General features: G+C 32.9%; 3 protein-coding genes across 6 annotated transcripts in view; all 3 read left to right on the top strand.

Annotated features, from left to right (window-relative positions):
- The first annotated feature begins 251 nt into the window (after positions 1 to 251).
- Positions 252 to 16,862, top strand: LOC145313683 (ring canal kelch homolog). Of its 3 annotated transcripts, none has more exons than XM_080153226.1 (8): positions 252 to 459; positions 890 to 996; positions 1,095 to 1,302; positions 1,458 to 1,828; positions 2,118 to 2,251; positions 2,427 to 2,542; positions 2,764 to 4,397; positions 16,670 to 16,862. In XM_080153226.1, the coding sequence occupies exons 2-7, from the start codon at positions 892 to 894 to the stop codon at positions 3,963 to 3,965; spliced, it is 2,136 nt and encodes a 711-aa protein (XP_080009352.1). In that variant the 5' UTR covers positions 252 to 459; positions 890 to 891; the 3' UTR covers positions 3,966 to 4,397; positions 16,670 to 16,862. The 3 variants fall into 3 exon arrangements, with proteins under 3 accessions (XP_080009352.1, XP_080009351.1, XP_080009350.1); XM_080153225.1 differs by having other exon boundaries at positions 16,558 to 16,862; XM_080153224.1 differs by having other exon boundaries at positions 16,546 to 16,862.
- Positions 16,802 to 22,287, top strand: Coq9 (ubiquinone biosynthesis protein COQ9, mitochondrial). 2 transcript variants are annotated; one of them, XM_080153228.1, is made up of 9 exons: positions 16,802 to 16,922; positions 17,453 to 17,547; positions 17,780 to 17,978; positions 18,206 to 18,286; positions 18,557 to 18,728; positions 18,979 to 19,079; positions 19,478 to 19,589; positions 21,562 to 21,629; positions 22,060 to 22,287. In XM_080153228.1, exons 1-9 carry the CDS (start codon positions 16,870 to 16,872, stop codon positions 22,127 to 22,129), a joined length of 951 nt encoding a protein of 316 aa, XP_080009354.1. In that variant the 5' UTR covers positions 16,802 to 16,869; the 3' UTR covers positions 22,130 to 22,287. The 2 variants fall into 2 exon arrangements, with proteins under 2 accessions (XP_080009354.1, XP_080009353.1); XM_080153227.1 differs by having other exon boundaries at positions 21,562 to 21,635; positions 22,066 to 22,287.
- LOC145313682 (uncharacterized) overlaps positions 22,201 to 24,267 on the top strand; it is a 24,916-nt gene continuing 22,849 nt past the window's right edge. Inside the window, exons 1-2 of the mRNA XM_080153222.1 lie at positions 22,201 to 22,393; positions 23,455 to 23,553. Coding sequence (XP_080009348.1) covers positions 22,310 to 22,393; positions 23,455 to 23,553 — 183 coding nt within the window. The 5' untranslated portion in view covers positions 22,201 to 22,309. The remainder of the gene's footprint in view (positions 22,394 to 23,454; positions 23,554 to 24,267) is intronic.

The following is a 24,267-nucleotide window of genomic DNA, read 5'->3' as shown; positions in this document are numbered from 1 at the left end:
AATATAGATCGTCACTTATAAAAATCTTACCTTGCAATTTTTTATTAGTTTCTTATGTAAATAAAGTTATTGGCGGTTTTTGCATCAATTAAACTTCATAACAAATCATATGATAATTTTGTATAAAAAATTGGGTTTAACAAGTTAATCAAAATCATTTTTCCTTCTATTACACACCTTTAATTAAATGACACTTTTTGCATTTTTGATGATCTATATTTTTTCTTATTCTCTGGTATACAATTAAACGCGGCAAATGCACGCATTTCCCCCTCTCCCTTTCAATTCTATTCCCAATAATCCCCTATATACCTCTCCTTGCCCTATTTTACCTTGGTTTTGGTTGGGGAAAGCTGAGCCATTCAGCGTAGTTGATTAACCCTTCAAAATTTCTAAATAAATTAAATTTAGATATAATTTGGCCTTAACATGATAAAATCGTATTGCTAATTAATGCAGGTAAGAAAAATAACGGATGTTTTACTTACAGATTGCCCATACAAGAATTATTAATGATATATAGCAAATTAACGAATAAAATTAATACAAAAATTCTCAATTTTGCTAAAATACGAAGTACGTAAATGATTGAAAAATAGAATACTATCTAGTTTATGATAGATGATTTTAGAATAAAATAGCAACATGGAAATTATAACAACCAATTTTACAAGAAAATAATTACCTAACACTTTTTACTGATATTTTTATCTAAAAATTATATATATAAAATAGGTAACAATTTGCTTAAATATATATATCTCGTGTTTTTCAAAAGATAAGATTGATTAATATAAAAAACCCAGACATTTAAGGTTCTATAACTATCCAGACAACTAATTCTTCCTTTATTAAATGAAATGCCATCATCTATTTTAACTAATTTTAGTCATGGAGGAAGTGTTTGAGGTAGATCCTCCTGTCGCCCCTGAAGCCGAAGGGCTACTAGTCCACCATCCTGACGTCCCTGAAGACCAACAGCATTTAAATGTAGAGGTAATTCTAGAAAAATATGTGTATATTTAAATTAATAAACACTTTTTTTTTATGAGAAGTAAGAAGTATCCTAATACATATAATCACAACTGTTTTAGGTTCACGAAGGAGAGGGACAGGGAGATAATCTTCACAATATCCTTCCACACAACCACTACAACAATGATCCTTTTGATGATCAGATATTTCTCCATCCTGGTCTCCCCCCAGAACAGCACTTAGCCCCGGAGGGTGCCCACCATCATGGAATGGGGGGTGGGGCAATGCAACAACAGCATAGACTGCAGATAAGGCCTTCTAGAGAAGGTATAATAACTCATTAATTTTTATATAAAATAAAAAAGAGATAGGTAATACTATTATATATACAAATTGTATCTTTTAATGAATTGAAATTTGAATATTGCTATCTACATGACAAAAATCCCCTAATGTCACTTTTAAAGATATCTTTATTTTAGGATCATCGGGGCAGCAGCACAACCCCCGTCAACTATTACTACGCCACGCCTCCCAATCAAGCCTCGATGAATCCTCCCAGAAAAGCGGCAAATATGGGGACCCTAAACGGCCGCCATACAAAAATATCAACCATCCCCTGAAGCTTATTGAAGGAATGAATAACCTACGGGCCGGCGGTCTTTTGTGTGATGTAACTTTGGTCGCCGAGAATCATGAAATTCCGGCGCATAAGATGATATTAGCCGCCTGCTCGCCGTATTTCTATGCAATGTTTACTGGTTTCACGGAGAGGGACAGTGATCGTGTCATCATACACGGCGTTGAGCCAGAAGCTTTGAATATTCTAGTTGATTATGTGTACACATCACAGGTATTTAAAGTTCTTGTATCACTACTACTCTGTTACTTGTACAAAGTGAATGTTGATACGTGGCTGCTCGCCCATGCTTCATATTATATAACGTTATTTTTCATGCGTACTCATTTTTAACTTGTTTGTCAATTTAGCTCAAATGATATGTTAGGTAAGGTACTGGAAAGCCTAGCGGGGAATAAGGCTCCAATAGGGATAAAACACGATATTTCTTAAATTTTAAATTCTTATTATAAACATGTATTCCTCATATCTATTTCTTATTTAAAATCGTCAATAACTTTAGGTTGAAGTGACTGAAGAAAATGTACAGATTCTCCTACCCGCTGCTAACCTGCTCCAACTGAATGATGTTAGGGATGCATGTTGTGAATTTCTACAGAGCCAGCTACACCCAACCAACTGTCTCGGTATTCGTAGGTTGGTACATTTATTGTTTATTAGCACATGAAAAATTGTGTGTATTCTAAAATTTTGAAGTGCCGATTTTCTATTTAACATTTTTATTTGCATCGGCACCAACTTAAAGCTTTGTATTCCAAGCTTTTAATATATTTTTTTGTGTCTTTTGTTATCCTAGATTTTTTGTTTTTAGATTTGCAGATCTACACTGTTGTCAAGACTTACTAACAGCTACTGAATGTTATATTGAGTGTCACTTCACTGAAGTCTTGGAGTGTGATGAATTCTACAATTTAACTGCGGATCAGGAATGTTTATCATCTTAAACTAATTTTGCACTGTTTAGCCAGAACAAAAAAAAATAATGATTGTACTAACAGGGAAAATTTTGTCGGCAAGGAGGGCAGCTGTAAAGCTAACAATATTTCACAACTAAAATTAAGAACAGTAAACTGTAGTAAAGGAAATATGTGGGATATATTTGTCAAGTATTTTAAATAACTTTAAATGATAAACATTAAAATTCTAGGTTGCTAAGCTGATAAGTAGTGACACAATCACAGTTCCTAACGAGGAAAAAGTATTTGAAAGCGTTATCTCCTGGATTCAATATGACGCCGGGCCTCGAGCCCAATACCTTCACATTTTAATGGAACACGTTCGTCTGCCGCTATTGTCTCAAGAATATCTAATCCAGAGAGTTACTACGGATAATTTTATCAAAGATAATAATACTTGCAAAGATTTTATAATTGAAGCGCTACAGTTTCATTTGATGAAAGGTGACAGTAAGTTAGTTATGACTCTAACATCTCCTAGGACAAAACCACGCCAGCCGATAGGACTGCCAAAAGTTATGGCGGCTATCGGCGGTCAGGCACCCAAAGCAATAAGATCTGTTGAATGCTACGACTTCAAAGAAGAACGCTGGATTCATTTATCAGAAATGCCGTCAAGAAGATGCCGTTGTGGAGTTGCGGTGGTTCGCGGCAAAGTCTATGCAGTCGGCGGTTTTAACGGCAGTCTAAGAGTTAGAACAGTTGATGTTTATGACCCTACAAATGATACTTGGTCTAATATAGCTAGCATGGAGGCAAGACGGTCGACTCTTGGAGTAGCTGTTCTTAACGATATGATATTTGCTGTCGGCGGCTTTGACGGGAGTGCAGGATTAAACACAGCTGAAGTTCTTGATCTGTCATTAAATGGCAGCCAGGAATGGCGTTGCATTGCATCAATGACAACCCGCCGCAGCAGTGTTGGAGTGGGTGTCCTAGGCGGCTTAATCTATGCAGTAGGCGGTTATGATGGCAATTCCCGCCAATGTTTATCCTCTGTTGAGGTTTATAATCCTGAACAGGATATTTGGTCGCCGGTAGCGGATATGTTTGCCCGCCGATCAGGAGCCGGTGTTGGCGTACTACACGGCCTTCTCTACAGCGTTGGCGGTCATGATGGGCCGGTGGTGCGTAAATCTGTGGAATGCTACAACCCTGATATTAACCGGTGGTCGCCGGTGGCTGATATGAAATATGCACGTCGTAATGCAGGTGTTATTGCTCACAATGGATTATTGTATGTGATCGGCGGAGACGACGGCACGTCAAATCTGGCCTCTGTCGAAGTGTTTAACCCGAAAACGGACAGCTGGTCGGTTATTCCTGCTAATATGACCATAGGAAGGTCATACACTGGTGTTTGTGTAATTGACAAGCCGTCGTTTCTATCCTAATTGTGCAATTAAAGAACATCATTTAAATTAAAAAGGAACATTTTGTTGCGATTACAAAAAAAGTTGAATATTGAGAGCTATTATTTTAAAAGAAGTCTACTTTCACCATATTTGTCCATTTAAGCAAATATAAATGATAACACTTCTCGTATTAAGGTTGTTAATTGACAACAAAATGAAAATGTTTAGAAAATTACATCATACAGAAAAGAAATCAGAAAAGTAAAAATTCTGTTAAGAATAGAACTTATAGAAGATACAGAAAAGAAATCAAGCTGTAAACCCTATGAATATACATCCTATAAAAGTTAGATATCAGCCTTGAAGGAACAGTGGTTGATAGATAAGTTAATTAAAAAATTGACTTAATATTTTATGATTTAAGTTTACTTGTAAATAATGTCAAAATATTCAAGTTTTATGGCTTTTAAGGTATTAAGTGAAAATTTAATCTTATTTTTGTTTTATAATGCACCTAAGCATTTTTACAATTTATGCAATTTCGTCCATTTTGTCAAACACTTTGTGCTACACATTTATTTACATTAGATATAAAAAAACATAGATTCAGAGAGGATGAATTAAAAGAGGGAATATAACCATTTTTTATCTTACCGCTAGTTTGTTAAATTAATCACATTCGGTGTGCTATCACTTTTGCTTGTTTTGTATCCTTAAATGTTCATATTCGTAAAAATAAAACATTACCAAATAAGGGGGGGGGGGGGGGAGTTTGTACAGTTATAGGAAATGAAAATTCGGTACCAAATTTTGCCCTGGCCGTTTAGGCTTGTTTTTATAGTTATCAACCTAATTCTTTTTTGTAAGCTCTCTTATATGATTGGATCTACCTGTAAAATTTTGTAAATTGAATTTTGGGACTTTCCCTCTAGGGGCTAGTGGGGCAAAAGACCCCTCGAAACACTAAAAGGAGGATGTGCTTAAGGACCATTTGGGCAGGGGGGGGGGGTTTACTCGAGAACCCTTAGAGCTAGAGGGAGCTAATTTTGGATTTAAGCTTCTATGGGGCCAAAGTTACTTTTAAAATTATCGTCGACCCCCCACCCCCCCCCCCAAATATTTTTTTTTTTTGGGGGGGGGGTAAAAAAATTTTTTATTGCATTTCTCGCCGAATTAGGCAATTAGGAATCATTTGAGACCATGTTATTTTTTTCAAAAATTTTTCGCCTTACAAGCAACCCTGCGGGGGGACTTAGTCATTTTTTTCAAATTCTCGTTTATGAAGGTATATCTTAAATACAGTATGCTACTCTCTTAGTTTTAAAGATAATTGGATTAAATCTTTTTGATTGTGTCACTAATTACCCCAAGTTTTGGTATCTTTAAAAAAAAACGGCGGCGGGACCGCCGCTCCCGCCGTCCGCCGCCGTTTTCCGCCGCCACCAAAAAAGAAATTTTTTATTGCATTTCTCGCCGAATTAGGCAATTTGGAATCATTTGAGACCATGTTATTTTTTCAAAAATTTTTCCCCTAACAAGCAACCCTCAATGGGGGACTTAGTCATTTTTTTCAAATTCTCGTTTATGAAGGTATATCTTAAATACAGTATGCTACTCTCTTAGTTTTAAAGATAATTGGATGAAATCTTTTTGATTGTGTCACTAATGGGGGGGGGGGGGGGGAGTTTGTACAGTTATAGGAAATGAAATTCAGTATAAAAGTTTGGGAGGGCCGTGTGGGCTTGTTTTTATAGTTATCAACCTAATTCTTTTTGTAGGCTCTCTTATATGATTGGATGTACACATAAAACTTTGAAAATTGAATTTCGGCACTTTCCTTCTTGGGGCTTGTGAAGCACAAAAACCCCCCAAACGCTAAAAATATGAGTTCTGAGCTTATTTTTAAAGATATCAACCTGATTTTTTTTAAATAATACTTTTTTAACATAACTGAATCAACGAATCATTACAGATTTCATTTTGGGACTTTCCTTCTAGGGGCTTGTGAAGCAAAAGACCCCCAAAAACTAAAAATATGCGTTCTGAGCTTATTTTTAAAGATATCAACCTGATTTTTTTAAAATAATACTTTTTAACATAACTGAATCAACGAACCTTTACAGATTTCATTTTGGGACTTTCCTTCTAGGGCCTTGTGGAGCAAAAGACCCCAAAAACACTAAAAATATGCGTTCTGAGTTTATTTTTAAAGATACCAACCTGATTTTTTTTAAATAATACATTTTTTAACATAACTGAATCAACAAACCATTGCAGATTTCATTTTGGGACTTTCCTTCTAGGGGCTTGTGGGGCAAAAGACCCCAAAAACACTAAAAATATGAGTTCTGATCTTATTTTTAAAGATATCAACATGATTTTTTTAAGGAAACTTTTTGAACATAACCAAACTAGGGAACAATTACATATTTTATTTCAGGACTTTCCTTCTAGGGGATTTTGGAGCAAAAGAACCACAAAACACTAAAAATATTAGTTCTGAGCTTTTTTTTAGAGACATCAACCTGATTTTTAAAAAATAATACTTCTTTAACATAACCAAACTAATAAACCATTACAGATTTCATTTTCGGACTTTCCTTCTAGGGTCTACTGGAGCAAAAGACCCCCAAAACACTAAAAATATTGGGACTTTCCTTCTAGGGGCTTGTGGAGCAAAAGAACCACAAAACACTAAAAATATTAGTTCTGACCTTATTTTTAAAGATATCAACCTGATTTTTTTAAGAACACTTTTTTAACATAACCGAACTTAGTAACTTTTACAGATTTCATTCGATTATGTTAAAAAAGTATTATTTAAAAAAAATCAGGTTGATATCTTTAAAAATAAGCTCAGAACTCATACTTTTAGTGTTTTTTGGGGGTCTTTTGCTCCACAAATCACAAGAATAAAAGTCCCAAAATGAAATCTGTAATAGTTCGTTGGTTCGGTTATGTTAAAAAAGTATTATTTTTAAAAAATCAGGTTGATATCTTTAAAAATAAGCTCAGAACTCATATTTTTAGCGTTTTTGGGGGTCTTTTGCTCCACTAGACCCTAAAAGGAAAGTACAAAATGAAATCTGTAATGGTTCCTTAATTCAGGTATGTTAAGAAAGTTTTTTTTAAAAATCAGGTTGACATCTTTAAAATAAGCTCAGAACTCATATTTTTAGTGGTTTAAGGGTCGTTTGCTCCACAAGCCCCTAGAAGGATAGTCCCAAAATGAAATTTGTAATGGTTTGTTGATTCGGTTATGTTAAAAAAGTATTATTAAAAAAAATCAGGTTCATATCTTTAAAAATAAGCTTATAACTCTTATTTTTAGTGTATTGGGGGTCTTTTGCTCCACAAGCTCCTAAAAGGAAAGTCCCAAATGAAATCTGTAATGGTTCGTTGATTCGGTTATGTTAAAAAAGTATTATTTAAAAAAATCTGGCTGATATCTTTTAAAATAAGCTTAGAACTCATATTTTTAGTTTTTTGGGGGGATCTTTTGCTCCACAAGCCCCTAGAAGGAAAGTCCCAATATAAAATCTGTAATGGTTTGTTGATTCGATTATGTTAAAAAAGTATTATTTTTAAAAAATCAGGTTGATATCTTTAAAAATAAGCTCAGAACTCATATTTTTAGTGTTTGGGGGGTTTTGTGCTCCACAAGCCCCAAGAAGGAAAGTCCCAAAATGAAATCTGTAATGGTTCGTTGATTCAGTTATGTTAAAAAAGTATTATTTAAAAAAATCAGGTTGATATCTTTAAAAATAAGCTCAGAACTCATATTTTTAGCGTTTGGGGGGTTTTTGTGCTCCACAAGCCCTAAGAAGGAAAGTCCCAAAATGAATCTGTAATGGTTCGTTGATTCAGTTATGTTAAAAAAGTATTATTTAAAAAAAATCAGGTTGATATCTTTAAAAATAAGCTCAGAACTCATATTTTTAGCGTTTGGGGGGTTTTTGTGCTCCACAAGCCATAAGAAGGAAAGTGCCGAAATTCAATTTTCAAAGTTTTATGTGTACATCCAGTCGTATAAGAGAGCCTACAAAAAGAATTAGGTTGATAACTATAAAAATAAGCCCACACGGCCTTCCCAAACTTTTATACTGAATTTCATTTCCTATAACTGTACAAACTTCCCCCCCCCCCTTTCAGTACTAAAGTTTGGGAGGGCCGTGTGGGTTTGTTTTTAGAGTTATCAACCTAATTCTTTTTGTGAGCTCTCTTATATGACTGGATCTACACATAAAACTTTAAAAATTGAATTTTGGGACTTTCCCTCTAGGGGCTAGTGGAGCAAAAGACCCCCCCAAACACTAAAAATTTAAGTTCTGAGCTTATTTTTAGAGATATTGAGATTATTTTTTTTTCAGAAACCTTTTTTAACAAAACCAAACTAAGAAATCAATGGAGATTTCATTTTGGGACTTTCCTTCTAGGGGCTTGTGGAGCAACAGACCCCCAAAAACACTAAAAATATGCGTTCTTAGCTTATTTTTAAAGATATCAACCTGATATTTTTTAAATAAAACTTTTTTAACATAACTAGATCAACGAACCATTACAGATTTCATTTTGGGACTTTCCTTCTAGGGGCTAGTGGAGCAAAAGACCCCCCAAACACTAAAAATTTAAGTTCTGAGCTTATTTTTAGAGATATTGAGATGATTTTTTTTGTCAGAAACCTTTTTTAACATACCTAACCAAACTAAGTAATCATTGGAGATTTCATTTTAGGACTTTCCTTCTAGGGGCTTGTGGAGCAACAGACCCCCCAAAACACTAAAAATATGCGTTCTGAGCTTATTTTTAAAGATATCAACCTGATTCTTTTTAAATAATACTTTTTTAACATAACTGAATCAACAAACCATTACAGATTTCATTTTGGAACTTTCCTTCTAGGGGCTAGTGGAGCAAAAGACCCCCCCAAACACTAAAAATTTAAGTTCTGAGCTTATTTTTAGAGATATTGAGATGTTTTTTTTTCAGAAAACTTTTTTAACACAACCAAACTAAGTAATCATTGGAGATTTCATTTTAGGACTTTCCTTCTAGGGGCTTGTGGAGCAACAGACCCCCCAAAACACTAAAAATATGCGTTCTGAGCTTATTTTTAAAGATATCAACCTGATTCTTTTTAAATAATACTTTTTTAACATAACTGAATCAACAAACCATTACAGATTTCATTTTGGGACTTTCCTTCTTGGGGCTTGTGGAGCACAAAACCCCCCAAACACTAAAAATATGAGTTCTGAGCTTATTTTTAAAGATATCAACCTGATTTTTTAAAAATAATACTTTTTTAACATTTTTGAGATGATTTTTTTTAGAAACCTTTTATTACATAACCAAACTAAGTAATCATTGCAGATTTCATTTTTGGACTTCCCTTCTTGGGGCTAGTGGAGCAAAAGACCCACAAACACTAAACATTTAGGTTCTGAGCTTATTTTTAGAGATATTGAGATGTTTTTTTTCAGAAAACTTTTTTAACACAACCAAACTAAGTAATCATTGCAGATTTCATTTTGGGACTTTCCTTCTAGGGGCTTGTGGAGCAACAGACCCCCAAAAACACTAAAAATATGAGTTCTGAGCTTATTTTTAAAGATATCAACCTGATTTTTTTAAATAATACTTTTTTAACATAACCGAACTAAGAAAGCATTACAGATTTCATTTTCGGACTTTCTTTCTAGGGTCTAGTTGAGCAAAAGACCCCCAAAACACTAAAAATATGAGTTCTGACCTTATTATTAAATTTCATTTCCTATAACTGTACAAACTTCCCCCCCCCTTTCAGTACTAAAGTTTGGGAGGGCCGTGTGGGTTTGTTTTTAGAGTTATCAACCTAATTCTTTTTGTGAGCTCTCTTATATGACTGGATCTACACATAAAACTTTAAAAATTGAATTTTGGGACTTTCCCTCTAGGGGCTAGTGGAGCAAAAGACCCCCCCAAACACTAAAAATTCAAGTTCTGAGCTTATTTTTAGAGATATTGAGATGTTTTTTTTCAGAAAACTTTTTTAACACAACCAAACTAAGTAATCATTGGAGATTTCATTTTAGGACTTTCCTTCTAGGGGCTTGTGGAGCAACAGACCCCCCAAAACACTAAAAATATGCGTTCTGAGCTTATTTTTAAAGATATCAACCTGATTCTTTTTAAATAATACTTTTTTAACATAACTGAATCAACAAACCATTACAGATTTCATTTTGGGACTTTCCTTCTTGGGGCTTGTGGAGCACAAAACCCCCCAAACACTAAAAATATGAGTTCTGAGCTTATTTTTAAAGATATCAACCTGATTTTTTAAAAATAATACTTTTTTAACATTTTTGAGATGATTTTTTTTAGAAACCTTTTATTACATAACCAAACTAAGTAATCATTGCAGATTTCATTTTTGGACTTCCCTTCTTGGGGCTAGTGGAGCAAAAGACCCACAAACACTAAACATTTAGGTTCTGAGCTTATTTTTAGAGATATTGAGATGTTTTTTTCAGAAAACTTTTTTAACACAACCAAACTAAGTAATCATTGCAGATTTCATTTTTGGACTTTCCTTCTAGGGGCTTGTGGAGCAACAGACCCCCAAAAACACTAAAAATATGAGTTCTGAGCTTATTTTTAAAGATATCAACCTGATTTTTTAAAATAATACTTTTTTAACATAACCGAACTAAGAAAGCATTACAGATTTCATTTTCGGACTTTCTTTCTAGGGTCTAGTTGAGCAAAAGACCCCCAAAACACTAAAAATATGAGTTCTGACCTTATTATTAAAATATCAACCTGATTTTTTTTAAGAACACTTTTTTAACATGACCGAACTTGGTAACTTTTACAGATTTTTATTGTTTTTAGGGTCTTTTGCTCCACTAGCTTATAGAAGGAAAGTCCCAAAATGAAATCTGTAAAAGTTACCAAGTTTGGTTATGTTAAAAAAGTGTTCTAAAAAAAAGGAAGTTGATATCTTTAAAAATAAGCTTAGAACTCATATTTTTAGTGTTTTGGGGGTCTTTTGCTCCACTAGCCCCTAGAAGGAAACTCCCAAAATGAAAGGGGGGGGGGCGAAAGTGACACTTTTTGAAACCAAAATTAAAAGTTAAAGGAACTCAACTAAAAAAAAGAGTTACAGGTCTGACATTTTGCATGGCAGTTGCTTTATAGGGGTACAATATGGAACTGTGAAGAAACGGCGGCGCAACCGCCGAAAACCGCCGAGAAAAGGCAACAAAAATTACGGCGGGAAACAGCGGTTTTCGGCGGTTGCGCCGCCGTTTCTTCACAGTTCCATATTGTACCCCTATAAAGCAACTGCCATGCAAAATCTCAGACCTGTAACCCTTTTTTTAGTTGAGTTCCTTTGTTGACTCTTAGTTTTGGTTTCAAAAAGTGTCACTTTCGCCCCCCGGCCCCCCCTTTGTAATGGTTCCTTAATTCGGTTATGTTAAAAAAGTTTTCTTTAAAAAATCAGATTGACATTTTTAAAAATAAGCTCAGAACTCATATTTTTAGTGTTTTTGGAGTATTTTGCTCCACTAGCTCCTAGAAGGAAAGTCCCAAAATGAAGTCCCAATAAAAAATCAGGTTGATATCTTTAAAAATAAGCTCAGAATGCATATTTTTAGTGTTTTTGGGGGTCTGTTGCTCCACAAGCCCCTAGAAGGAAAGTCCCAAAATGAAATCTGTAATGGTTCGTTGATTCAATTATGTTAAAAAGTATTATTTAAAAAAAATCAGGTTGATATCTTTAAAAAAAAGCTCAGAACGATATTTTTAGTGTTTTTGGGGGTCTGTTGCTCCACAAGCCCCTAGAAGGAAAGTTCCAAAATGAAATCTGCAATGATTACTTAGTTTGGTTATGTTAAAAAAGGTTTCTGAAAAAAAATCATCTCAATATCTCTAAAAATAAGCTCAGAACTTAAATTTTTAGTGTTTGGGGGGGGTCTTTTGCTCCACTAGCCCCTAGAAGGAAAGTCCCAAAATGAAATCTGTATTGGTTCGTTGATCTAGTTTTGTTAAAAAAGTTTTATTTAAAAAAAAATCAGGTTGATATCTTTAAAAAAAAGCTCAGATCGCATATTTTTGGTGTTTTTGGGGGTCTGTTGCTCCACAAGCCCCTAGAAGGAAAGTCCCAAAATGAAATCTCCAATGATTACTTAGTTTGGTTTTGTTAAAAAAGGTTTCTGAGAAAAAATCATCTCAATATCTCTAAAAATAAGCTCAGAACTTAAATTTTTAGTGTTTGGGGGGGTCTTTTGCTCCACTAGCCCCTAGAGGGAAAGTCCCAAAATTCAATTTTCAAAGTTTTATGTGTAGATCCAGTCATATAAGAGAGCTCACAAAAAGAATTAGGTTGATAACTCTAAAATCAAACCCACACGGCCCTCCCAAACTTTAGTACTGAATTTCATTTCCTATAACTGTACAAACTTCCCCCCCCCCCTTACCCCAACTATTGGTATCTTTAAAAAAAACCGCGGCGTTTATGAAGGTATATCTTAAATACAGTATGCTACTCTCTTAGTTTTAGAGATAATTGGATGAAATCTTTTGGGCTGGGTCACTAATTACCCCAACTATTGGTATCTTTAAAAAAAACGGCGGCGGGACCGCCGCTCCCGCCGCCTTTTCCGCCGCCACCAAAAATTTTTTTTTATTATATTTCTCGCCGAATTAGGCAATTTGGAATCATTTGAGTTCATGTTATTTTTTTCAAAAATTTTCCCCCCCGCAAGGTTGCTTGTTATTGGAAAATTTTTTGAAAAAATAACATGGTCTCAAATGATTCCAAATTGCCTAATTCGGCGAGAAATGCAATAAAAAAATTCTTTTTTGGTGGCGGCGGAAAACGGCGGCGGACGGCGGCAGCGGCGGTCCCGCCGCCGTTTTTTTTTAAAGATACCAAAACTTGGGGTAATTAGTGACACAATCAAAAAGATTTCATCCAATTATCTTTAAAACTAAGAGAGTAGCATACTGTATTTAAGATATACCTTCATAAACGAGAATTTGAAAAAAATGACTAAGTCCCCCCGCAGGGTTGCTTGTAAGGCGAAAAATTTTTGAAAAAAATAACATGGTCTCAAATGATTCCAAATTCTGAAAAAAAAATAATCTCAATATCTCTAAAAATAAGCTCAGAACTTAAATTTTTAGTGTTTGGGGGGGTCTTTTGCTCCACTAGCCCCTAGAGGGAAAGTCCCAAAATTCAATTTTTAAAGTTTTATGTGTAGATCCAGTCATATAAGAGAGCTCTCAAAAAGAATTAGGTTGATAACTTTAAAAATAAACCCACACGGCCCTCCCAAACTTTAGTACTGAATTTCATTTCCTATAACTGTACAAACTTCCCCCCCCCCCTTGAAATTCAGTATAAAAGTTTGGGAAGGCCGTGTGGGCTTATTTTTATAGTTATCAACCTAATTCTTTTTGTAGGCTCTCTTATACGACTGGATGTACACATAAAACTTTGAAAATTGAATTTCGGCACTTTCCTTCTTAGGGCTTGTGGAGCACAAAAACCCCCCAAACGCTAAAAATATGAGTTCTGAGCTTATTTTTGAAAATATCAACCTGATTTTTTTAAATAATACTTTTTTAACATAACTGAATCAACGAACCATTACAGATTCATTTTGGGACTTTCCTTCTTAGGGCTTGTGGAGCACAAAAACCCCCCAAACGCTAAAAATATGAGTTCTGAGCTTATTTTTAAATCTGTAATGGTTTATTAGTTTGGTTATGTTAAAGAAGTATTATTTTTTAAAAATCAGGTTGATGTCTCTAAAAAAAAGCTCAGAACTAATATTTTTAGTGTTTTGTGGTTCTTTTGCTCCAAAATCCCCTAGAAGGAAAGTCCTAAAATAAAATATGTAATTGTTCCCTAGTTTGGTTATGTTCAAAAAGTTTCCTTAAAAAAATCATGTTGATATCTTTAAAAATAAGATCAGAACTCATATTTTTAGTGTTTTTGGGGTCTTTTGCCCCACAAGCCCCTAGAAGGAAAGTCCCAAAATGAAATCTGCAATGGTTCGTTGATTCAGTTATGTTAAAAAAATGTATTATTTAAAAAAAATCTTAGGGCTTGTGGAGCACAAAAACCCCCCAAACGCTAAAAATATGAGTTCTGAGCTTATTTTTAAAGATATCAACCTGATTTTTTTTTAAATAATACTTTTTTAACATAACTGAATCAACGAACCATTACAGATTCATTTTGGGACTTTCCTTCTTAGGGCTTGTGGAGCACAAAAACCCCCCAAACGCTAAAAATATGAGTTCTGAGCTTATTTTTAAAGATATCAACCTGATTTTTTTAAATAATACTTTTTTAACATAACTGAATCAAAACATGGGGTAATTAGTGACACAATCAAAAAGATTTCATCCAATTATCTTTAAAACTAAGAGAGTAGCATACAGTATTTAAGATATACCTTCATAAACGAGAATTTGAAAAAAATGACTAAGTCCCCCCCGCAGGGTTGCTTGTTAGGGGAAAAATTTTTGAAAAAATAACATGGTCTCAAATGATTCCAAATTGCCTAATTCGGCGAGAAATGCAATAAAAAATTTCTTTTTTGGTGGCGGCGGAAAACGGCGGCGGACGGCGGGAGCGGCGGTCCTGCCGCCGTTTTTTTTTAAAGATACCAAAACTTGGGGTAATTAGTGACACAATGAAAAAGATTTCATCCAATTATCTTTAAAACTAAGAGAGTAGCATACTGTATTTAAGATATACCTTCATAAACGAGAATTTGAAAAAAATGACTAAGTCCCCCCCGCAGGGTTGCTTGTTAGGGGAAAAATTTTTGAAAAAATAACATGGTCTCAAATGATTCCAAATTGCCTAATTCGGCGAGAAATGCAATAAAAAATTTCTTTTTTGGTGGCGGCGGAAAACGGCGGCGGACGGCGGGAGCGGCGGTCCCGCCGCCGTTTTTTTTTAAAGATACCAAAACTTGGGGTAATTAGTGACACAATCAAAAAGATTTCATCCAATTATCTTAAAAACTAAGAGAGTAGCATACTGTATTTAAGATATACCTTCATAAACGAGAATTTGAAAAAAATGACTAAGTCCCCCCGCAGGGTTGCTTGTAAGGCGAAAAATTTTTGAAAAAAATAACATGGTCTCAAATGATTCCAAATTGCTTAATTCGGCGAGAAATGCAATAAAAAAAATTTTTACCCCCCCCCCAAAAAAAAAAAAATTTTGGGGGGGGGTGGGGGGTCGACGATAATTTTAAAAGTAACTTTGGCCCCATAGAAGCTTAAATCCAAAATTAGCTCCCTCTAGCTCTAAGGGTTCTCGAGTAAACCCCCCCCCCCCCTGCCCAAATGGTCCTTAAGCACATCCTCCTTTTAAGTTATGAGCTTATTTTTAAAGATATCGAGCTGATTTTTTAAATGGAACCTTTTATTACATAGATGAGTTGATTAGCCACCCCATATTTCATTTTTGCACTTTACTTCTAGGGGCTTTTGGAGTAAAACAACCCCTCCAAATACAAAATTTATAAGTTTTGAGCTTACATGCCCCTAGAGGTAAGGTGCAAAAATGAAATATGGGATGGATAATCAACTCATTTATTGCAATAAAAGCTTCCATTTAAAAAATCAGCTCGATATCTTTAAAAATAAGCTCATAACTTAAAATTTTAGTGTTTGGGGGGGGTCTTTTGCACCACTAGCCCCTAGAAGGAAAGTCCCAAAATTCAATTTTCAAAGTTTTACAGGTAGATCCAATCATATAAGAGAGTTTACAAAAAGAATTAGGTTGATAACTATAAAAACAAGCCCAAACGGCCAGGCCAAAATTTGATACTGAATTTTCATTTCCTATAACTGTACAAACTTCCCCCCCCCCCCCCTCCCTTAGATTTAGAGGTGATGTTTACTAATGAAAGCAAACAAATTGGAAGGAACAGTTATATAGTAATAACTTCATAATTGGTTGTTATTATTTGATAATGCAATACTGAGCAGAAGTGATAGCACAACATAACACTACCATGTAACAAAATCTTTCCTTATATTATCCAACAAAATTTAAATAGTTCATATTGAATACCTAGCAATTTACAATAGCACTATTTTTAATTAGTATTTCACAAAAAAATTTAGTTACCCTGAAAGAAACACCGTTTAATTAAGATTCTAAACAAAGTCACATAGTTTTTTTTTGTAAAGCTACCTAGGTAATGATTCTAATAGGCAAATTATATTTATTAACATTAATAATAATATCTATGGTACCTAGTAATTTTAGAGTCAAGAGATATTGCCCCTTGTGAATTAACTAGTTTTCGCTGTTTCTAAAATAATAAATTAATAAGTAAAAAATAACATTTTTGTCTGCATTTTATTTACAAAATCATACTTTTATTAGTTATCTCAATTGAAGAGAAAATGCAAATTTCTAAGAGATTGTTATTCCATGCTAGCAAAATGTTGGTGTAAAATAGCTTGTTGTTTATTACATTACCCATCTATTCTATTGTCTCTGATTTATTTTAGTTCATACTCTAGGTATAGATAGAATTTTCTAATGTTTTTTCTACCTATTTTTTTAATCTCATTTATTTATTTACCTTCATAGCTAAAATATTAGTAAAAACTCAATAGTTAATATTTACAATATATAAGTAATTATAATGCAGCAATATTTTTAACATTTTCAATTCTAAGTGTTTATTATCAACATTTATTGATATTATTTAAAGATAAATATTAACCAAAACATACACTTGCCTTACATGTACATTGGTATATGTATAAAAAAATTTACTCTCATGATATTGTAAAAATAACGTAGCAAACTGTAAAAATGTAACACATTAGGTATAACTTTGTGATGTTATGAAAGTTTCTGAGTGTTGTTGTTATCAGTATGTAATGAAAATTCATTTCAGCAAATGTAAAAATGTCTGTAGCCACCAGGAGTGCAAATTTCATTAAGATTTCTAAACTCAGGAAAGAACTCATTTTGATAATATTATAATATAAATAACTAGCGGCTACATAGATATGAGGGGAGAGTCGAATTTGATAACCTAATTTATTAGGTATTTTTAATTAGAATTAATAAGTAAAAAAAAAATTTTGTGGGGGGTTCCCCTTCCACCCTATTTTTATTTTTACATTATAAAAAATTAAATTTTTTTGGGGGGGGAGGAACCCTCCCCCAAAATAGTTATAAACCTTCCCGGGACCTATGAGAAGCTACCCTGTAAAGGAGAACCCGGTCGGTTCAGGCGTTAGCGTGATCTTTCGGTACAGACTCACAAACATACAAACAGACATCCTGTTACTTTAGTGTAAGGATTTGCAAAAACGGTACTTTAGGGGAAAGCACCGGAAAATTATATTGTCAAACTTTTTACAGAAATTAAAAAGTATCGTTTGTACTTAAATATTTTATCAAAAGGACAACTATAGAATTAAAATTAGAAATTATTCGAAACAATTCTTTTCTCATATTTTAACAAGTTCTGAATGACCAGGAATTTAACATTAAAATCAAGATTATTAAATCAAGAATGTTGTTTGAAAGTTTGTGTGGTTCCTCAAAATTTAATCAGTTGCCATTCTTTTTCCACAGGTGATGTTTATTTATATAAAAAATACGAAGTTTTTCAATGAAATCGAACATATTTTGATTTAAAATGTTTGAGGCTACTTTCTTCAGTGAAATAGCTCACGATTAAACAATGCAACCCCTTCCTCCATAAAGATGAATGTTTCTTTTTATTATAAAGCCAATATGTTCTTAGATACCAAAGAATGCAGTTTATTAATTAAAAAAGAAATAAATACATTTTTACTTGTTTCAGAATGTAAGAAAGCTGAAGAACCCCAAAGCAGCCACAAAGCAGAATCAGATGAAAAGAAATCAAATGATAAGAGAAAAGACACATGGACAGAGGCAGAGGAAAATGAAAAGAGGGAGAAAGAAAATCGGCGAAAAGAAGCGGACAGAGAACAAAATATCAAAACACAGATCTTAAATGCAGCCTTGAATCATGTTAAAACGTAAGTTATAAAAAATTGCAGATAGTTGGTTCATAAACGTCCAAGGATGGGGGTAAAGGGGTGTTAACTTACCTCAAACTTTGAAACCCCACATTTAGTTGTTTGTTTGTAATATATGTCTTTTTAGGTATACTTGGGGCAGTGATAAAGAAATAAACAATATAAATTTAATAAAGCGAGGGTATCACATATCGTTTTACCCTGACAAGTTAAATGTTTTTTTTTAGACAAGGATGGAGTAAATTATCCCTTTCCTCGGGGGCTGAAGACCTTGGTTATATCAGTATTGTTTCTGGACTATTTGACAGGTAAAATAAAATCATTCAAAATATTTTTAGATTTTCATGTTTAAATTTTGAGGCGATTTAAATCTTTAATGTATCTATTGGTTTTGAATGATAATAAGATAACAAAGGTTAATTTGTTTACTTTTACCAAATAAAACTTTTTTAGTTCTTTCAGATTAGATTATGTTTTACCTCATGATCCATAGAATTTAATTACCCATTAATGTAATCAGCCTTGTTTGAGATATTTTTAAAGCATACGAGAGTTTTTTTTCACAATTTTTCATTTAGAGAAGGGGATGAGCTTGTACTTCACCATGTGAAAACTTGCAACAAAAAGCTGGACACCTGGATGTCTAACGAAGTGTCCAGGTACAAAGAATCTGGAACTAAACTACCAATCACCAATTTTATAAAGTCAGCTGTAAAAGAAAGATTGTTGATGAACAGTGAATTTATACAGGCAGGAAAAGCATATTTTCTTTCTACATCATAGTTCAGTCTACAATTAATAACATCAAGAACTTATTACAATATTTGAATTGAACTGTTAATTTGAGTGGGGGAAACTTCCTCCTAAACTAACTCTTTTTTGTTATAATATTCGTGTCTCAACGTATGTTCAAGACAGTCAAATAGACATTAAACCAAGAACAGACATGTTGATAAAACAACTAAAATACAAATGAAATAAATATGCGTCTGACTATTAGGCTGGTGTTTGGGGTGAAGCCCTAGCTCTGATGGCTAAACCTCAGAATATTCCAGAATCTGTGGGCTATCTTCAAGAACTTTGTGATGATATTTGGCATAGGTAGGTACCTAGATTATGCTCAGTATCAATGTTCTTCTCTAAGTATTTAAGTCTGTTAGTTCGGTATTGCCATGAGCAATTTGTAGATGCGTGCCTTTTACTTTTGTTAACACATAAAGGACTTTTAAAATCTGAGACTCCAAGAGGGAGATAAGCTGGTTATCCAATATTTGCCTAAAAATTTTAAACATCTATGTTCTAGTCTTATATTCGGTCAGCCATAAAATGAGATAAAAAATTTTGTGTCTTAACGTTAAAAAACTAGTAAAATGAAAATTCCATTTGGACTCCCGTTACAATCGACGGCTAAAATATGTCTTATATTTTGAATAAAATAATATCTTTTGGTATATTTGTTTTACTGAAATTTTTACAATTAAGTTCATAATTTTATCTAGAGCCGGTGATACGTCAGCTGATTTGAATTGGTACAGCAAGAGAATGCTTTTAGCTGGCATTATTTCTTCCACAGAAGTCTTCATGATTCAAGATTTGTCTTCAAATTTTGAGGTAAATATTTTGGTGATGATCAATTAAAATCAGAAATCAATAGGTATATAGTATCTATAATAAACCCCGAACCACTTCATTATGCAATCTACATTTTCCTGGATATTTTGTCTACGGTAGACCATAGGTGTACAGCTTTACAGCACATTGTTTCTATTTGTTAAAGCAACACGTATGATAAAAGAAAAAGATTCTGTTTAAAGTAAAATGCTTATATTTCAATCAAAATCTATATTTTTTGTATTTTTTACCGATCCACTTCATTATGCAAATCAAAAGAAAATCAATGAGAAAACGTTTGTTTTGCCCTTTTCTCCACTTTTAAAAAATAATTCTGATAAAATAACAATTTTTTAAGGGATTTATGCATTAATTATAATGAAAAACAGTTTAAGGTAGATTTTATTGATTTTTCTAAATAAGAAATAATTGAAAAAAAGAAATTCTATCCCTATCACTTTAGAGGACAGCTGCCGACCCCCGGTCTTATGGATAAAGCTAAATACATGTAAAAAATATAAATTTGCCTGAAAAGTATACAAAAATGTTTTTTGATGTGTTAAAAAAATCCATTTTAAAATCTTGATTTTGAGGATGATGGCCTTTAAGATGCTCTTACTGGTGGTGATGGTGAGCTAAATGTTATCAAAGTGCATGCCCTTGAAGAAAACTTATATATTGAACTATGGTCCAATTTTTGTAGTCATAGCAGCCTCCAGCCAAGCAATATTAAAAAAGAAAAAATTGCAATTTTAATTACTAAAATTCATAAAGTAAATAATGTAGTTTTTAGATAATGGTTATATTTCATGTCGAGAGGCTCCACTGGAGGCTGCTATGACTACAAAAAATGGTACATAGGTTAATAGACAAGTTGTTGTAATGGTCATGTACTTAGATAACATTTAGCTCACCTTCACCACCAGTAAGAGCATCTTAAAGGCCATCAACCTCAAAATCAAGATTTTAAAATGGATTTTTTAACACAATAAAAAACATTTTTGTATACTTTTCAGGGTAATTTTTATCTTTAACATGTATTTAGCTTCATCCATAAGACTGGGGGTCAGCAGCTGTCCTTTAAAGTGATAAGAATATAATTTCTTTTTTTCAATTATTTCTTATTTAGAAAAATCATTAAAATCTACCTTAAACTGTTTTTCATTATAATTAATGCATAAATCCCTTAAAATATTGCTATTTTATCAGAATCATTTTTTAAAATTGGAGAAAAGTGCAAAACAAACATTTTCTCATTGATTTTCTTTTGATTTGCATAATGACGTGGATCGGTAAAAAATAAAAAAATATAGATTTTGATTGAAATAAAAGTATTTTACTTTAAAAAGAATCTTTTTCTTTTATCATTCGTGTTGCTTTAATAAATAGAAACAATGTACTGTAAAGCTGTACACTTATGGACTACCGTAGACAAAATATCCAGGAAAATGTAGATTGCATAATGAAGTGGTTCGGGGTTTACAAAGTAGAATGATGTCTGTCCGTCTGTCTGTCCGTCCGTCTGAAGCTTAAGATCTCGGTAACCACGGAACCGATCGGATTCTACTTTTCAGGGAATATACCTACTGGTGCTGTGGTGGTTTTAGGATATTTTCTTTTTTGTTGGAGATATCCTTGGTCCTTTTTTTTCTTTTTTTGTAGAAGATTTCCTTGGTCCTTATTTTTTTTACGAATTTCACCATAACTTTTTTTATCATCTCTTGGGGCAAAGCCACTAGAGGCTAGGGGTAAAGCCGCTAGTATACTTATAATATAAACAATATTGAACATTAGAATTTAAGCATGACAGACAAAGATTAAACTTAACCTTGGAGCCATGTGTTATAAAAGATTTGCAGAATTTTTGCAAATAAAATAGCTTTTACCTTTTAGGGACGGTTAGTCTCTTTCTTCTTTACAAAGTTTCCTGAGTGCTATACTGTTTTAATTCTAATAATTTATGCAACTTCAGGAGACGTGGAAGTTTATGGATCGCCGATTCGAGGATATTTCTGGAGTACCTCAGCTGGGAAAATTACCTCAGGAAAGATAAATATCATTTTTACACGGAGCACTAGAAAGTTAGCATTTTTATTTGGCATTTTATTTTTGCTATTTGTTGTACAGTTAATTTTGTTCACCGGTCTGTCAGTAATGCTTATGTAAGGTTACTTTTTTTAAGCAGTGTACTATTTTGTATGCGCTCTCATTCGAATTTAGTCTCTAATTTCTCTCTTAGTGGAATGTGTTTTTTTTTATAATAATATACATAAGAACAATGCTTAAATTTTCGTTTCATCGAAGTTCTTTAATTATATTTTAGGTTTTCAGACAAATATTTCAAAAATTATGCTGATTTTTGAAGTACCTACATATTCTTGTTCATAGCATGCAAATTCTGGTAGTTTGAAAAGAATTATTTGTAGTAATATGTATTTACGTCATATAAAATGAAATTTATTTTATTAAAACAGGATGTTTCTGGTATTCTGTCAGGATTGGTCACAACAGCAAAAAATATTGCTGGAATACAAAAATAAAAATTACATCCTATTTATCAACAAAAAGAACATATTTATTCCACTTTAAATGTATAACTTAGTAAGACAAAACTGATGGAAAAAGTTTTTTCATTCAGTTTGATAAAAATGGAAACGGTGAAAAAACATCAAAAATTCATAATGGCTGTGATTTCAGATGATCTAGAACTTTAATAAAAAATGGACAAGCTACCAGAAAAGCTGTTTGAGGTGAAGTGTGAGGTGATTGTCAAATATGAAGATTGTGCTTTAGTGCTCACAAAGGTAAGATACTTCTCAAGTTCATGCAAAGAGTTTTAGAAAAAGAATATTATATAGAAAAGCAGGGCTCGGTAGCCACTTGTAAGCCCCATGAAAATCAACCTTTTACAAGTTTAAAAATCAGCTAGAATTCTAACCCCGACCAAATATGGCAATCCCTCCTTTTTTTCAAAAAAAAGTACCCCAACTACAGGGTCATTCAAGAGAAATGATTTTTAAAAAACAATTATGTAAAATGCTTTATATATTTGTAAAACCTGTTATGAGACATTTATGTTTTAAATATTTAAAGATGATTATTTCAACAAATTATTCCCTAAAAACCGGTTTTTCCAAAGGCCTTATTTTCAAAGATTTATTGATTTAAAGGTTGTTAAAAAATCAGCACTTTTTTAGAATTCAAATTGCGCGGCTTGTGTTAATAGTAGAAAAATGTTATGCATATCGTTAGAATCGTAATAAGCTCTAGTGGAAAATGTTCCAATTACTGAAAACTTTTCAACCTTTTTCTCACATTTTTCAATGTAGCTCCTAAATTACAAATAGCACTAAAACGGTTCTTATATTTTCAAAAACTAGAGCTTATGGCGATTCTAACAGTATGCGTAATATTTTTTTACTATTAATACAAGTCGCGCAATTTGAATTTGAAAAATGTGCATATTTTTTGCACAACCTTTAAATCCATAAATCTTCGAAAAAAAAGGTCTTTGGAAAAACTGGTTTTTAGGGCATAATTTGTTAAAATAATCATTTTTTGATATTTGAAACATAAATGTCTCATAAAAGGTTTTACAAATATATAAAGCATTTTACATAATTGTTTCATTTTCGATGCATATTGCATAATTAAGTTTTTTTAAATTATTTCTTTTGAATGACCCTGTAGTTAAATTTTGAGGCTTAGTCGCTTAGTTTTTTTTAAGTCCGTCTTTTAAGAAGAATCGAAGAATATAATTGCTAGCAAGATAGAATTTAAATAAATAATTTCTATTTTATAATTATTTAGAAACTTAGATTAATTCAAATACCTATAAAACTTCTTACTATTTATTACTATTTAGGAAGAAAATCATATTGTCTATGTGAGCTCAGATTTTTGTCTGACAAGGGATTTACGAGATGGGGATACTGTTTATGTCAACGCTAAAATAGCCCCAAAGGTAAAGTTCAATATTTTGATCTGTTTTTGGTCATTAAGGGAGAGGTAATTAATGTAAAGACCTCGTTATTCAAGATATGGGGTACACTGAAACATAATAGAAAGTTTTATATTGCTTCCTAGAAATTCAATAAATTGGCAATACGAGGCTCAATGAAAACTACAAAAAATTAAACATTATTACAAAAAAAGCCATTTTTATACTTCAGTGTCGCATCATAAATTGAATCTCAAGGCCTCTGCATGCATTAATAACTCTTCTCTTTTTATCATAACAAGTCTAACTGTTGAGATACAAGACAAACTTATTGCCCAAAATGCCCTTTCATAACAGAAATGATTCAAAATGTTTAATATTTTATTTCAGCAGCAAGTCATAGCAATGGGACATGTTATTCTGCCGTTTAAACTAAAAATAGGTACAGGTAGACCTTAAGGATTAGCACTTAGAGACAAAGACTTGTTGAATCAAAGATCCAGGGTTTAAGTTAATTTGTGGCAGGTTCTTCCAGGTCACTCTCTGGAGATTTAGAGATTAAAGCCTGGAGTTACATGGTACCTAGCCACTGCAGGTTTGATATCTATACAATTTGCTCTTTTGTGACTTTACTCGTATCATTCTTTAAAACTCTTATACCTTATAATGGTAGATATGGCATCTTTAAAAATAAAATTTCTCGAATATTTTTTGTTTAAATGCAATGAGAATATAATT

The sequence above is a fragment of the Acartia tonsa genome, chromosome 3, assembly GCF_053477335.1.
Source record: "Acartia tonsa isolate MP-2025a chromosome 3, ASM5347733v1, whole genome shotgun sequence".
NCBI lineage: Eukaryota > Metazoa > Arthropoda > Copepoda > Calanoida > Acartiidae > Acartia > Acartia tonsa.
The sequence above is the reverse complement of the archived record's forward strand: the minus strand, read 5'-3'. Positions and strand labels throughout refer to the sequence as shown.

Coding starts and splice junctions, on each gene's coding strand:
- LOC145313683 (XM_080153226.1), top strand. CDS start 892: ATGGAGGAAGTGTTTGAGGTAGATCCTCCTGTCGCCCCTGAAGCCGAA. Junction 997..1,094: donor AACAGCATTTAAATGTAGAG/GTAATTCTAGAA, acceptor CAACTGTTTTAG/GTTCACGAAGGAGAGGGACA. Junction 2,252..2,426: donor AACTGTCTCGGTATTCGTAG/GTTGGTACATTT, acceptor TTTTGTTTTTAG/ATTTGCAGATCTACACTGTT.
- Coq9 (XM_080153228.1), top strand. CDS start 16,870: ATGTCTGTAGCCACCAGGAGTGCAAATTTCATTAAGATTTCTAAACTC. Junction 18,729..18,978: donor TGAACAGTGAATTTATACAG/GCAGGAAAAGCA, acceptor TCTGACTATTAG/GCTGGTGTTTGGGGTGAAGC. Junction 19,080..19,477: donor TGTGATGATATTTGGCATAG/GTAGGTACCTAG, acceptor AATTTTATCTAG/AGCCGGTGATACGTCAGCTG.